Source organism: Ptychodera flava, chromosome 1, assembly GCF_041260155.1.
Source record: "Ptychodera flava strain L36383 chromosome 1, AS_Pfla_20210202, whole genome shotgun sequence".
Classification (NCBI taxonomy): Eukaryota; Metazoa; Hemichordata; class Enteropneusta; family Ptychoderidae; genus Ptychodera; species Ptychodera flava.
The window spans coordinates 55,855,892-55,871,382 of NC_091928.1; the positions used below are offsets into that span (position 1 = coordinate 55,855,892).

Genomic DNA, 15,491 nt, shown 5'->3' on the forward strand with positions numbered 1-15,491 from the left:
GTATCAGGCACTGGAGATGTAGGTTTGGATATGTACACAGTCCTGAACAAAGACAAGCTGTTGAGGGCCTCATTCAATACATGTGCTTTTATTTGTGCACAGCTACTCTACCCTGACCAAAACTGAGTTTGTTTCCTGTACAGAAATACACTTAGGAATGTACTATTATCCAAATTTCAAGTATCCTTTAACTTGTTTCAGATGAGCAGTGTTTCTTTACAATGGCTGGGTTGTACGCTGTCACTACTGTGCCATTTGATATGTTTGTAAGCGTCTGTGGTCCACTTTTTCCATTTGAACAATACTGAAAAAACTGTTAAGGCCTGTACTTTAATAAATTCATCAATTCGCCATGATATAAGTCACTTTTCATTAGAAACTGTGGATGAAACTATTCACAATGGTATTCTGGGACAGAAATACTTCCTTAAGGCTATCAACCAACTTTTCCTTCTTTTCAGTACAATACAATATTTTGAAATATTACTAACACTGATCCTGAACCTAATCCTAAACTCTGCTTACTCAACATTAGCTGTGATCCAGTTCCAGTTGGATATGTGAAAATGAAATTGATTTTTGGTGGCGGTAGGGGCAAAAGCAACTCTTGGCTTTACAAGTACAGAATTAAGAATGTAATGGATAAGAATATAATCTACATCAGTTGCAATGACAGCAATGGGCCCTTGTAGAAAACAAGAGTTTTTCCAAGCTATATTGTGATGCTATCTTGAGTCCCTGTACACATATATACTTGATAGGTCAACCTTTATACTTATTGTGACATCAGTATTGAGCCCTTCACCACTGTTAAATAACACAACACAACCAGGTTAGCTCAAACTGAGGGAGATGGCGCGGCTAAATTTCACAAGATGTGAATATTTTAAAGGATACGGCTTTAGATGTTCTGCAAATGTTCTCATATCGTCACCAACAGCTTCTTGTCCTGCTGGTGCTACTACACTGAGTTCTACAAGATGTGACATTGATATGGGATCTATGTCTTCTGTGTTACCTGGTGATAAAACCTACACAGAGAGAGAGTCATGTCAACAGATACTCTACAAGGCTGGTGATGTAACATGTGTATCAATCCCATTGGTATAAATTCTAGGGTAACAATTTTGTTAAGCTAAGGCACAATTTATACCGGTATGTGTGATTATGTGTATGTCCCAGGGTTTTACATGACGCGCATTTCTGCGTCCTTTACGCATAAAACCGGACGCAGGACCCCTCAAAAACTAAACCACGCGTCCCTTGGGACGCAGCAATATCTGTTGCTGGTGTACACCTTGCGAAGCTGCTGAACACGTAAAACACATCCCAGTAAACCTTACCGACCCCGTACTTTAACCCTTAAAGTGCCGCGTCGGTTTATAAACCGACACGGCATTCTCGCTCTCAGCGCCACGTCGGTATATAAACCGACAGTGATTGCGTTCTATGCTTATGCCTAACTTAGCTATGCATTGCCGAACTCAGCCAGAAGGAGGGTATTCCTGACCCTTTGAACCCAGTTTAGTACCATATAAGGACTAAAATAATGACATCATGCAGCCTAACAATCGAAAATTCCAGTAATTTATGCGAACTTTCTTCAAAAGAGGTCAGCGGTTTTCATGAATATTTAATCAGGTCTGCAGTTTCACCCGTACAGTGCATTGAACGAAACACGTACGTACGTTTTGAAAGCTTTACCATGCCGTAGACACGGAAGACAACTATATTATGCCAAGCTACTGCCCTCTGGGTGATAGAAATGATAGATTTTACAGTTTTTTTGAGAATATTTTATGGAAAAATGACGCGATTTGGTGACCAAATCGATCGCGATAGTGAACTTCGAACGTATCGGCGGCCAAGATGGCGGCACTGTGTGATGCCTAACTCTCGACATGGAACCCGAGGTTAAGGTTTTCGAAGTCCAAAACATGCAAGATTGAGAAATTTGTAAGGATTCGGTTAAATTGAAGTGTATTTTGTGAATTTTCAAGCGTTTGACTGCCAAAAGCCCCTTTAAACTGTTGATATTTGACCTCCGGCCGTCCTGAAGCGAGACGGCCATAACAGTCGACCCGGTTTGTAAATGAAATGTAGTTGTTCTGAACTGTTGACATTGCGAGACATTTCCTACGTGTTACGCTTTTTTTAACTGAAATAAACCGGACATGAAACTTTTTTCTCGATACTTAGTGGTTTCTTTCCATTTTGTGGCGGATTTTGTGGCGTGCTTGTCAAAAATGTGATCAAACTTGGCGAACGGATTGACTAGTATGTATGGTAGTACGAGTCCGTGACTCGATAAGCCACAGATAGTTACACACGCGTACGTGAATTAAACTAATGTAAGTTGGGTCAAACACCAAAATTAATCGATAAAAAGGTTAGTGAAATGTGTTTTTGTCTTCAACTCTTCATTATAGTTATACAGGCGGTTCAAACTATACAGAGTCAGTTGAATATGCCCTATAGTTGTGTGCATGTGTTGCACAATAGTTACCCCTCCATGTACAATATGGAACCTTGTTGTCTCTGTGTATGCAAATTAATACTAATTGAACACAGTGAAGACCATGGCATTGATAAACTATAAAACATTTTTGTGAAATAAATTGGGACCCCCATATTTTGATGTAGGACTCCCATTTTCTAACACCAGGAGTCCCAGGGACTCTCAAAAGTTAAAAGTGATGTAAAATTATGATGTCCACAGTAGAAGTGAATAATGGTGCATTTCTCAGTGTTTTTGCTACGGTTGGGGAATATTGGTAATGTTTTGGGAACCCCAGTAACATTGCTGCTGTCCCCTAATCTGATTGCATTGATACATCAACAGGAACCCCGGTAACATTTACCTGCTTACCACCCTTAGCAAAAACACTGATCTCTTCTACAAAGAATAACCATGGATCACCAGGCAAGTTTATCAGGACTACCAGGCAAGTTTATCAGGACTACCACATAAACCTTGCAAGACTGAAAAATTTTGGGCCCCTGCTCTGCCAGAGTACAATTTAAGATTATTTTAGGGGGTCTGTTTGTATTTCTTCACTGATAAAGGTACCCTCAGGCATTGATTGAGGATGCAGCTCAGTTTATACTAGTTTCCTTCGTGTATGCAAATTACCTTGGTACAATGGTAGTGGTCCAGGCTACCACCAGATAATCCATGTAGTTGCATTTATTAAAAGATTATGTACTTTAGTGACAAAGTATCTTGTATATTCAAGATAGGGCTAATGAGGCAGTCATCTTTGAGACATGTGTTGAGATTGACTGAGTTCAGGGCTTTGACAGCCATGTAACTATGCAGACATTATCTGCACAGAGTATTCCTCTCATCAAAAAAAAAACAACATCACCACAAGATGGTGTGTATACATTTGCTTGATCCATGTCTAAGAGAAGGAAATCCATGACTGAAATACTGTAACTGAAACACTCACCCTGAATAATTTGGAAACTGTTACTTTCATTCTTCCTTTTCTGAACAGATAACCTTTGACCACAAATTCATGATCAAGTCTGAAACGGGAAACAATGCATTGAGTTCTGACAATCTGTACTGTACTGTGTGAACTATTGACAGAAACGGAATAGTTATTCATTTTTCAAAGCTCTGTGTGGGCCAAGAATGCAGGAGTGCAACTAACTTGGAATATATGGCGCCCTCAGTGTCAAGAATTATTAATTATAAACGTTTAACCTCTTTACACATATGTGACAGCAATGAAGCAATTTACTTTCTTTAAGCTACAGAAAATCATCGTCTGACGAGCAAAAAATTCTATGATGTTGTTGAGTCTACACATTCTTCAAGGATCAAAAGCATTCATACAAAATATGGCATTATATTCTTTGAAATTTCAGTTTCACATACATTGCCTGAAGCCAAAACTTTTAGATGAAATGGCAATATGCAAAAGACGTATCTCTTTCAATCATTACCATGGATTTCTCTCAGTAACCATATCAATTACCTTTTGGGGTAGTTTTTATCCTTGCTTTTGAAAGTTCACAAATTTAATTTAATTGGATTCGGAAAGGTGAACAGTTGGGACACCAGGAAAAACTCAAAATCACAGAGTCAGGAAAAAACAAAGACAATAGAACTGAGAGGATGTCCAAGACTAGAGGTCAGTGTACGGAGTAAAAAGAATTGAACCAACCTGAATCCCATCTCAACCAGGAAACTTGAAAGATTATCTGACGTACCACAGTCGATACAACTTCTTACCAATGTACTTCTGTTTTTATCACCCATCTCAGCTTGTCCAAGGTATCTCAACTGCCTACAGACAATGGTATAGGCATTTACACAGGTCATGAATAGCAAAATCTGTATATTTCATGTCTATGATCTGCATGCACGCATGTGATTGTGATCAGAAGTTTTACATTTGTAAAGTCACAGCAGGGCCAGTTGGTTAATATGTTGTCTGAACCCATGATTTAAAGCGAACAAGTCATTTTTGCAAAAAAAATGTTTAAAAAATACAAAGCAACTGTTCTGTGAACGATAAAAAGCTTGTAATTCTGGGACATGTACAATGGTCAATATTTTTTATCAAGGATTATATTAGTACTTGGCTCAATATTGCGTTTTACTGACTGGGCAGAGTTGGTGACACGCCTTGGCCGGGAATTAGGAAAAGGGTAAAAAACAATAAGCATATAATGGGGATAAAACTAATCATTTAATGAAGACCTACCATGGCATGTTAGGATGATCCAAAGCATGCCTTGCTCTGAGTGATACTGGAGCCACAGGATTTGATGAACTGGATCCTGCATTAAAGACAATAAATAAACTTGGAGTGAAAAAATTATCATTTTCTCATTATCTCCCATAGAAAGTGTGATATTATTTATACCTTACCAATTGCCAATATTCCATTACATCAGTTACATCAGTTTAAGGTTACAAAGTAGGTTATCAGAATTGACTGCTGAATAAATGAATGGATAATATTTGGTCAGCCTGACTTTACTTTTGATTTGACAAAGCAGTCATTTCGAAACTTTTTTCTGATCAGTAAGACATGTAACCATTCTAGATAATGTTAAAAAGTCACCACATTATGACAAATAAAAGTTAACATGTACACAAAGATCAGCACAATTTATCAGAAAATTGTGCATTCAACTCCACCGGCTCCCCCGGAAACAGGCTACATGAAATGATATTGTCAGATGTTGCGTTCACTCTTTTTGTATTTTTCCCTCCCGATGTGCATACAAAAATGAGTACAATTCTGTTTATTAGATATTTTATGGTATTCTTCGATGCAAACCGCTTTAAATTTCTCTGAGAAACGTCTACTACTGTCTATGGAATTAAGTGTTTTTTAAATAATGTGCAAAGAAACACAAGCATATTTTACAATATGTCAATGCTGCGTGTCTGCAATCCTTAACCATCGAGTTAAGGTGGTTGGAAAGGCTAGAGGGTCAGTTATAAATTTCAACAAAGCTATTAAAATATAAAAGAAGTCAACATTCTCTGTGGAATAAAAAAAGTAGACATTTGGGCACAAAGGCATTGCAGAGTTATAGCCTGTTAAAACTTCTGAAAAACTGACCAAATAAGAAGAAGTTGGGGAGTCCTTAGTGTATTAACTATGGTAGAGGTCCCCTAGCTTTTAATAAAATGTTTGAAAAGGAAAGTCATTATTTGCTGTTTTTCAGGAAAGTTTGACAAGGTGGTGCTGGCATTCAGAGTGAGTGACTGCTATTGTAAATGCATTTTTAGATTCTTTGAGTGTCAAAGAGGTGTCAAAGTGAGATTAATCAAAAAAAATTGCTCTATGACTTCAAAAGAGGGGTGCAAATATGGCTTGTTTTCAACATTTTTGACAGAATAACAGTTTTCCTACATAATTGTATTACCAATTTAATCAAAGTTTGAAATGAGATATGGACATGATATTTTTTACAGCCTATTAACAAGGTTACAGATAAGATTTGTACGGCACAATTTTCCTGTATTTGAAGTACTTTTTGAAAAATCACATTTTGAAATTTGAAAGAATTTTTAATAATTTTTTGATATATAAACCCATGTAAAATCATAAAAACAAATTTTATTTACAAATCCTGCCGTACAAATCTTACAATGAATAGTGTCAACATATTTATAACTAATTTGGTAATATTAATACTATCCAATTATTATGAAATTCAAATATGTAAAAAAAATATGAAAATTAAATTTTAATATTTACTGGTGTCATATTTCAAAATCATGGCTGCAAATATACAATTTTTATATTCTTTGGAGAAAATATTAACTAAGGGAGTTATCCTGAAAATTTGAAACTAAATATCTTGATTCTAACACTTGAAACTTGACATTAACTCTGAGAAAAGAATTGGTGCAAAAATAGCCTTTCCAACCACCTTAATACTGGTTAACCTTCAATCAAGTAAACTGCTCATTACATTTTTACAGCACTCACTCAAAACGTACACCATTTCATGGTCGTGGAATCGTTCTGGTGCGGTCTCCACGTTATCGTTGAGTCCCCGTAAACGGTGCAGCAGACTATCTAAGGCGTTATCGTAAACACTTCCCTGTAACAGATATTCCTGATTGCTCGTACTTCCTGTCGTGCTTGATGTTATTGGTGTGACAGGCAGGGCCATACTTTGGGCCGATAGTTGCTACTTGTTGTACACGATGAATGCTGTTCCATACAGCAGTACCGATAGGCATGCACACAATAAACGTTGAACAGAGGTACTCTGGACTTTCGCGCAAATTTTCACTTCCGTATTGTATATGTGTTCGTTGTATCTTCACTCGACAGTATTTTTTCCCCGGGAGACTTAAATAACTCACATCATTTTTCTCTAATTTTTATCATTTACTCAGATTTTAGCTGTAAAAGAACAAAAGACGCTGCTAGAGTATGCTTAAATATGTTAAAAATCGTTGATGGTAGTGGTTTTGTGTCAACAGCTTTATGCTAATTTTGTGTCACTTGGGGTCACCCATTTGTGCTGTCAGCTTCTTTATTCAGAATGGCGTCCGCTCACTTCGAAAAGGTGTGTTCAGTAGTTTCAAACGGTGTCATTCCGGTTTCCAAGTACAGATCCAAGCAAACTGGTCTGACAGTGTGTCATGCAGAAGTTGAAGGCCCTTTGGTGAACGGATTTTTCTGCCTAGGTAAGTAATGGCATGAAAAATGCACTAGTATTACTACAGTATGTCAACAATGCCAGTAGTGTCATATCGAGAAATCGCAAGTCATCGAGCAAGTATGAGACCCGGTGTCTGAACTAATGTTGCTTCTATTGGGAAATGGAAAATCTAAAGACCACGTTCATTCTTGATTAAACCAGCAGTTGTCAAAGCTGAACGTGCAAGAAGATGCCTGAACTTACACAGTGTTTGTGTTTTCTTAAGCTCTGATAATGGTCATTTGACCCTGTCCCTTTATGTACGTTACTATAGCAACAGAAGCCCACGATGATGATGGCCTACCACACACCCTGGAACATCTTGTCTTCATGGGAAGTGAGAAGTACCCGTTCAAGGTGAGGCTAGTCTGACCTTCATGCTGACTTTTTCTTCATTTTGACATGAAGCATCATTGAAGACTAGCTGTGATATCGCAGCGGTACTTGTGGCGTGTATCGAACGCGATCGGGTCATTGAGGTCATCGCCACAGTCCCGCTGCGAGCCAACGCATAAGCTTCGTTGGCAGTTTACGACGACACCGACCGGTGTCGTAGATTTAGCTTGCAAAATAATGAACTATATTAGCCTTTGAATAAATAAACTTGTATCATCTTTATCATTGACTATCTGAGACTCATTCTGTGCGCCTGCTAACTTTCTTGAAGATAAGAACACGTATTTTCGACCATTTTCCTGTGGGCCGTCGACGGTTCTACGACGTTTGCTCGATCGCGCGTACAACGCATTGAATACGTTGGAGGTCAAAAGTTCAAATTCAAGCAGGAACCATCACGTCTGTTTGACGCAAGAAATTAAGTGTGCGCATGCGCGAAAAATACCCTTGCCTAGCGCTCAGTATTCTGGGAAATATTGATGGCGGACGTCCATGCTTTCTTGTGGGCGGTTCCCTTCGCGAGTCCGTTTACTGACAGTTTATTCTCACTAACGACGATGATTTTACCCAAAACTGCGTGGATTTAAGTGTGGAGGAATGAATATGGATTGGAAGGATTTCAAACCCGTCGAAACGGCAAGGGTAAGTAGCTATTGACAGTGTTTTCGTCATATTCACGATAGATCTCCATGTGGGATATTGTTGTACGTGCTGCCACTGCTACTGCTGAACCAATCGTGGAATTTATACTGATCTCTCGGCATCGATATAGTTATCTCTACTAAACAGTATGATTCTTCGTTCGTTGTGCTATTATTTGTCATGTTAGATGTTGTAACATGGACTTCATAATTTATCGTTACGGTGATAATGTCGAAAAAATCGGGTTCAGGTCGCACGGAATTCGATAGCATAATTCAATCAGCTGATCAGTGGCTTTCAAAGTACAACCGTTACGACTGTATTTTCGTTCACACGTGGTTTTGGTTTGGTGTTTTAAATCGTAGAACAATGATTAAAGTACGAGTTGTTTACCATGGAAGTTGAGGAAAAAGCAAACAAAATTCAATGCGTTTTTAGGTCTCATTTTGATGGCGATTGAGCTCTGAATGGTTCCCATAGGCAATTCAGCCACAAAACACACAAGACACGATTTGACTTCAGAATTACTCCATCATTGTAATTGAAGAGGTACTTTCATGAGGTAATCATTATTTGCCATTCAAATAAATTTTAGAAATGTCATAGCGAATCATTAATTTCACCAGGGTGTTTAACTGAATAATATTATATTGTACTTGCAGGACTGTAATGAACATTAAAATAACACTGGGGGAAAATGATGACAGTAAACGCCAAGAGACCACTTGAATATTTTATTACTGTGTACATTGCCTTGAATACCCAAGTAATTGCAACAATGAATAAAAGCTTTGTTTTTTCAGAGATAAAATTGATTGTTGATTCAATTATCAGTTCATTAAAATGTGATTTCAATTTACAATTTTAAATTATGTTTTTAATTTTCGCCGTTTAATTTCAGGTTTGTCTGATGATTTGACGGGATGTACTGACAAGAGGTGCATTTTCATAAGCTGTTGTAGCTGCTGAAGCTTGTCTGGCATCCTGCTGTAAGTTGCACCCAGCCTGTTGAACTCTGAATGCACCCCTTCCATTCCCTGTTCTCCATGGAGGCCACATCCAACACCTCGTACTTCCATCCATGGTAACACATGATCTTCTAGGATGTGCATTTTAGGTGTGACACTTTCGTTGGGGAACTTATTGCGGAAATATTGCATAAAGTCTTCTACGTTATGTCCTAAAAATTGAATATGGTAAGATAAAAATTTTTTCTGAAAAAACTAAGGTTTTATACCCCCATCCTATAATCACTGATGAAAATAAACCTAAAATGTGTAAAATGAGTTTGTGTGATCTCATGATCATTTATTTCTTTCTTACGAGAAGGCCATTTTGCATGAGATTTTGTCATGTGTAGAATTACAAGGGAAGATAATCAAAGAAGTCTTGTATAAAACTCTATTTTGGACTTAGAGAAAACAGGATGACATTTTTACAACCTTAAACTTCTGAAATTGTGTGCCATGCTATGTGGACTAGGGCTTCTATTATACACCTGCAATTTGAGCTTTGGGCCATATGCTTTGAGTAAGTGACCTTTAATGGTGACCGTGCATTCGTCTGATGCATTTTATATACATACAATTTGAACTACCAAAGTGCATCGATTTTATGAAAGGTTTTCAGGCCAAGTACCTTTAAAATTATTCATTATCACAGGGTTTCTTACATCAGCTTACTTACCAAACTCATTGATCTCACTGGGGGATAGTGGTCTACTGACGCTGTACAGAGAGTGACATCTACTGAATTTTAGCAGCAGAGGCTCAAACAAGTCATGGATCTCATGTGCCATGTCAATAAGTGATGGGCACATGGACTGCACACAGTTAACCACAGTCGCACAAATCTTGTTGATGTTCTTGGGCTAAAATAGAATTTATACGTGTTAAGGTAGCATATGTCTTAAATGAAAGACTTCAATCTTAAATTTGCTCTGAAACTTTCCTGAGAGAACTTGCAACCGTACTTTCACCAACTTTAGAAGAATTAAGAATCATCGGTCACCTTGCAAATTTTGTAATAGAGAAACAAATTACACTCAATGTTTATTGACACTTGAAATTTGAAATGGACAGAAATCCCTTTGTTAACTCAAGGAGGAAAAATACATTTTGAATTTTCACAAAACCAAGCCAGTGAAAACAATTCATACCCACAGTGCTTCAAAATAAACCCCACTCATGATAAACGAGAAAAGAGTGAGTTGTAAAAATATGAGTTCCAATCAGGAGCATTCTATCAGAAGGTAGTGTCATGAGTTAAAAACAATGTTGTGGCAACAATGTTGTTTCCAAAAGGCCATTATGATACCAACCTTTAAACAAGTATCTACGTGGTTTCCAATGAAGCTCTTTCCATGATATGCCTGACGTTTAACATTAATACTCTGCAGTGTCATATCAATGGCCTGGATGATATAGCCAGTCTCACTTGGCAAGCTTTTCTGTTTTGTAGTAATTTTTGTTTGCTACAGGAAAAAATAACAAGAATCAATATACTAGTACTCTGTTATAACTGTATAATCCATGTCATAATGCAATGTACATGTAATCACAAATGCATTCAGTCTTCTATGCTAAAAAATGTATTGCATCAGCAGCAAGTAGTACCAAATTTCCTGAGAGTGAATGTCTTTTTCATACTGTATTTTCATCAAAACATGACTGCGTAGTTGAATAGCTAGTATCACAACTGAGAATGACATTAGCCTACTAACCAGAGTTTGTAGCTCTCTTTGTTTTTCACATTTCGCAGCCTGCAACCAATTCATGTCTGTGTTAGTCTGTGGAGAGTCTGATTCCTGTTGGTCATCTAACATGGAAGAAATCATCTGACCATCTATGTCCAACAACTCCTCATCGATCTTTGCCATGGTATCTTTTAAAGAAGCTATTTCAACTGCTAGGGCCAGATAGGTGTTAAAATCTGCCCGGACCTGTGTTGCAGGTTGAGAGTTACTGTCAGGAGTGTTCTTGTGTATTTGAAGATACATTTGAACATCCAGAGGTATGCAGTAACTCTCTAGCAAGTTGAATAGCTTCAAGAAGATACCAAGGCTTAGATGCAATGCTGGTGGGCAAACCTGTCAAAATATGCAAAGATGATAAAAGCATTATTTTCATTGTTATGTATTTGTTATCATTGACGGCTCTTAATAGAATACAGTACTGTACTTAAGTTGTTTTATATTCACCTGGCTAATTGGAATCATCAACATTGGCTGATGGACACAGTTAAGTATTTGGATGCATCTTTTAATCTGGCTCCTGCTGCTACAAAACTGTTATTGAATTGGATGATATCTTCCACTGTTCGAGGACATTGTTTGCCACGCTCAGACAGAGGTTCCTTGGCCAGATCTTTATCTATGTTCACCACAGGCAGAAATGTTTACCTAAAATGAGATATACACAATTGGCACTATAATTTGCTTGACATGAACACAAACAGTCAGAATATACTTCAATAGAACAATCACTGAAATACCTGCCAAGATCAAAAGACTGCATTAGTATATGCCCAATCACTTTATTCTATAGTAGCTTTTCTCTTAAAATTTTGATCATATTCGGATGAAAATATTAATTGCCAAACATACCCCCAGTACCAAATAAGTCATACATCTTTGTCTCATACTCGTAGTTAACACACATAGCTACCTCTCTTGTGTATTTGCTGCAAAATATTGAATAAAGTGTTGTGTTTACATCTAAATATAGCTTTGATTGAGATTACATTGTTTGCGCTCACTCAACTGAAAATATTACATAAAGAGGTAATAAAGGAGGTGGATCAATGAAGTTCATCTTTGAAGTCTGCAATCTGGAGCATCCAAATGCAAAGGAAAACACTGTATGCACAAACAACTGCTAAATGACTTAAAAATGATAGACTTTGGAAAATATTTAATCCTTTGGCTCAACTTCACATAGAGACACCTCATCAAATGGCTGAATCACATTTACTCAATGACATGGCAAGACCAGTGTGGTATATTTTATGGATAATTTGCTTCAGACTTACTTCCATTTGTGTCCGTTCAAACTGTTGACAACCTGGGCATAGTTCTCTAGTGCCACTGTCGTGTTGTAATGACTGTCACCGGCCTCAAACACAACCACACTACAGTGTTTTCCTTTGCATTTGGATGCTCCAGATTGCAGACTTCAAAGATGAACTTCATTGATCCACCTCCTTTATCACCTCCAATTTTAATTTGGATGATGTCTTCAGGGATGGTTCCACAATGCCAGGTTAACCTACCAAGTCTGAAATGCAAAATTATCTTCATCCCATTAAAAATTAGGCAGGGAGAATGGATGCACATGTGAATAACACTGACACGCTATGGTGAATGTATATTCTAAAATACTGATCAATGACAATGTAATTGTGTGGCATTGCTTTGCACATCTCTCTCTCTCTCTCTCTCTCTCTCTCTCTCTCTCTCTAATATATTATGGTATCTGTAAGATATTTTGTATTTATCTGGAAAGGCAAACTATTTACTCACTCATGATTGGCTGCTAAGTGTTGCTCAACCAGAGCAAGCAAGTCATCACAGCCAACCAGTGGTGCCAATCGTATTTCCATCTTTTGTTTGCCTGTAGATGTTTTGACAGGAAATGTAAATGGAAGGTATTCTGCATACAGTGATGGTGTAAGGGCAGCAAACTCCTTCCTGTCATGCACCTCACTTCTCAAACTCAGCTTCCATTTTCTCAGCCACCTTGATGAAAATAAAATGACCATGCATTAGTAAGTCAAACTCCAAACAAAATATCACACAACCCTTATAGAATATACATTCTGTCAAGTCAATATTGACATCGTGTTTTTGAAAGAGACATACAATGTAAAAATGTTGCTGAAGCCATGAGAGTATGTTAAACTAATAACACAGACAGCAGTTACCACATGATGAAAAGTTCAATATATCAGATTTAGAGATGCTGGTGTTGTCACCTCCTAGAACCAGCCATATGGAAGTTCTCAAATATTTTTCATACTTGAATCAAGTATTTACAAGTTTCAACTGTAAAGTTAGACATGTACTGAAAGACTACTGAGCTGCTTTACTCACTGTTTCAGTTTTCGGAATTGATACCAAGTCAGACGCATGTCTACTTTCATACTGAGACCATCACCAGCTTTCATGTCTGGGAGGAGACCAAGATTACTAAGGACAGCTGCCCTCTCTGTCTTATCAAGTGTCTTGATATCACGGGAAAACTGTTCACACAGTCCAGAATTACCACCACTGACTTGGTTCCTAAGTTGACAGATGACTTTACTTCTGTTTAACTTGGTTCTGGGAGTCACTGATGCACTGTCTTTCCTTGGCTTCGTTATGCGCTGCATATAAATTGGCTGAAGAAATAAAAAGTGCATAAATGCCACTGCTGATTATCCCCATACCTTGTATTATGTGTATTCATATTAGGCCAGAGAAGAAAAATCTTGTTCATCGGATCTTTTGGACCAAGGCTCAGGAGCGGCGAGCGAAAAATCTTTTTTTTAGATATTTTTCCCTTTAAGGCTAACCAGAAATATCACAGACAAGATACACTGATACTGGTTATTGAATTCAACATTATATTTCTCAACAATATCATAGGAAATTACATATACAGTTGGTGTTTGCACAACATACTTTATGTGCTCACCGTGATATTGCTTTTCTTTAAATGGAAGTTATTAAGTAAATATCTGAAATTCCTGTAGTTTGGATCATGCAGTATTTTCTGTTACTTTTCATGATTGGTTTTGCTCACATATAATCATCAATCTACAAAAAGTGAGACTGATCTCAAAGAAGTGACAATAAAATCTAAAACTTACAGGACCACCTGTTTTAAAACGCACAGGAGCACCACTTTGTGAATTTGGTGTGCAGTCCACTTTCTCCTTCAGACATTTAGTGGCAAGGTCTTCAAAGCCAGGAATAGTAGAAAGTGTGACGCCAGGCCTCAAAAGCACAGAAACTGCATTTTCGGTCTCACTCGGGGTCGTTGGTTTTGAAGCCTCAGCAGTGTTGACATCACTACACTTATGCGATTTTAGTTGACAGAGTTGTAGGGTATCCTGACAAGTTGGACAGGTCATGTACTTTTCCCCAAGACAGGTATTGAACGGAATGGCGCATCTTATTATACAGGTAGGTGAGGTGATTCCAAAACGACAAATGGGACATCTACTGACAGTTGTTGATGCCGAAACCCATTCACGGAGACACTCACTACAGTATATGTGACCACATACTATTTGTACTGGCCCATCGAGCACCTCTTTACATATTGGGCACATAAATTCAGTAGAAATCTGGTCAATAAATATGCTAGGTTGGAGACATATTTCACTGCCACCTTGAAAGCTCTCAGATTTTCACTTTCAATTTTCATTAATATGTCATCTATGTTTGCTGACTTTTCTGAAGGGGGGCACTGTTGAACAGATTTTTTAAGTTCATTGGCAGAGCTTAGAGATGATGATGGTTGAGCTACATATTTGTGGGGGGACTTCAGTTGCTTCCTAGATCTGCCTCCCTTCTGGCTGGCCACTAACAGTGAACAGATGCAACACACCCCATTCCGCGGATGTTTAGACCAATGAAAAGGCTCTCCATTGAATTGATAGACCTTTCCCAGGCTTGCTTTACATGCAACAATTTTCTGTGACAGTTGCCACAAAAGTGCAAAGGATGAACCCCGTTTTCATCGCTCGTAACATCAGTACTAAAAGTAACCTTGATATCTCCGACAAACTCACTTACTCTGTACCTACGACTTCCGGGTCTGTTTACATTGCCACAGCAAAGTCTACATCGTAACTCGATCGCTTTTTGATGAAATTCGAGGTCAGCCACAACTGACATATTGATTAGAACTTCGATGATTGAGTTTTGTACCGACCGTTAGAAATATTAATTGGCGTAACAGGTTTAAAATCGTCGAAAATTGTAACATTTTTGAACGTCGTGCCCCGGCATCAGAGACTACGCCCGGACATATACCCATGATCAAACTTCGCTAAATTCAGCATAAAATACATAAAAACTCATTTCATTAATGTTTAAACTCTGAAAAATATTTATTCTGCTCGACAAATATGACGATTTTACAATTGTTGTGAAATCATGCCATTTACAGGGCAAGAAATTTGCGTCCGTCTTCAACGGTCGTCAGTCAACTATGGCATATGGTGCCGTTGAAATTTCTATGTAAACACAGTGAATGACGTAAGGGTATTCCCCAAACTCT

General features: G+C 37.9%; 3 protein-coding genes and 1 long non-coding RNA gene across 4 annotated transcripts in view; 1 reads left to right on the forward strand and 3 right to left on the reverse strand.

Moving 5' to 3' along the window:
- Positions 1-225: 225 nt before the first annotated feature.
- On the reverse strand, positions 226-6,762 carry LOC139141731 (mediator of RNA polymerase II transcription subunit 18-like). The gene is made up of 6 exons (XM_070711355.1): positions 6,465-6,762; positions 4,719-4,794; positions 4,176-4,298; positions 3,453-3,531; positions 898-1,031; positions 226-304 (listed from the first exon to the last, which is right to left on the reverse strand). The coding sequence occupies exons 1-6, from the start codon at positions 6,649-6,651 to the stop codon at positions 244-246; spliced, it is 660 nt and encodes a 219-aa protein (XP_070567456.1). The 5' UTR covers positions 6,652-6,762; the 3' UTR covers positions 226-243.
- A 224-nt stretch (positions 6,763-6,986) lies between these two features.
- The window catches only part of LOC139141719 (uncharacterized protein C05D11.1-like), a 46,930-nt gene continuing 38,425 nt past the window's right edge, over positions 6,987-15,491 (forward strand). Inside the window, exons 1-2 of the mRNA XM_070711332.1 lie at positions 6,987-7,174; positions 7,463-7,545. Coding sequence (XP_070567433.1) covers positions 7,030-7,174; positions 7,463-7,545 — 228 coding nt within the window. The 5' untranslated portion in view covers positions 6,987-7,029. The remainder of the gene's footprint in view (positions 7,175-7,462; positions 7,546-15,491) is intronic.
- On the reverse strand, positions 8,947-10,096 carry LOC139141737 (uncharacterized). The gene is made up of 2 exons (XR_011554227.1): positions 9,913-10,096; positions 8,947-9,406 (listed from the first exon to the last, which is right to left on the reverse strand). It is a non-coding gene; the product is annotated as an uncharacterized lncRNA (long non-coding RNA).
- On the reverse strand, positions 12,302-14,539 carry LOC139147955 (uncharacterized). Its single transcript, XM_070719244.1, has 4 exons — positions 14,074-14,539; positions 13,316-13,602; positions 12,746-12,961; positions 12,302-12,500 (listed from the first exon to the last, which is right to left on the reverse strand). The coding sequence occupies exons 1-4, from the start codon at positions 14,536-14,538 to the stop codon at positions 12,302-12,304; spliced, it is 1,167 nt and encodes a 388-aa protein (XP_070575345.1). The 5' UTR covers position 14,539.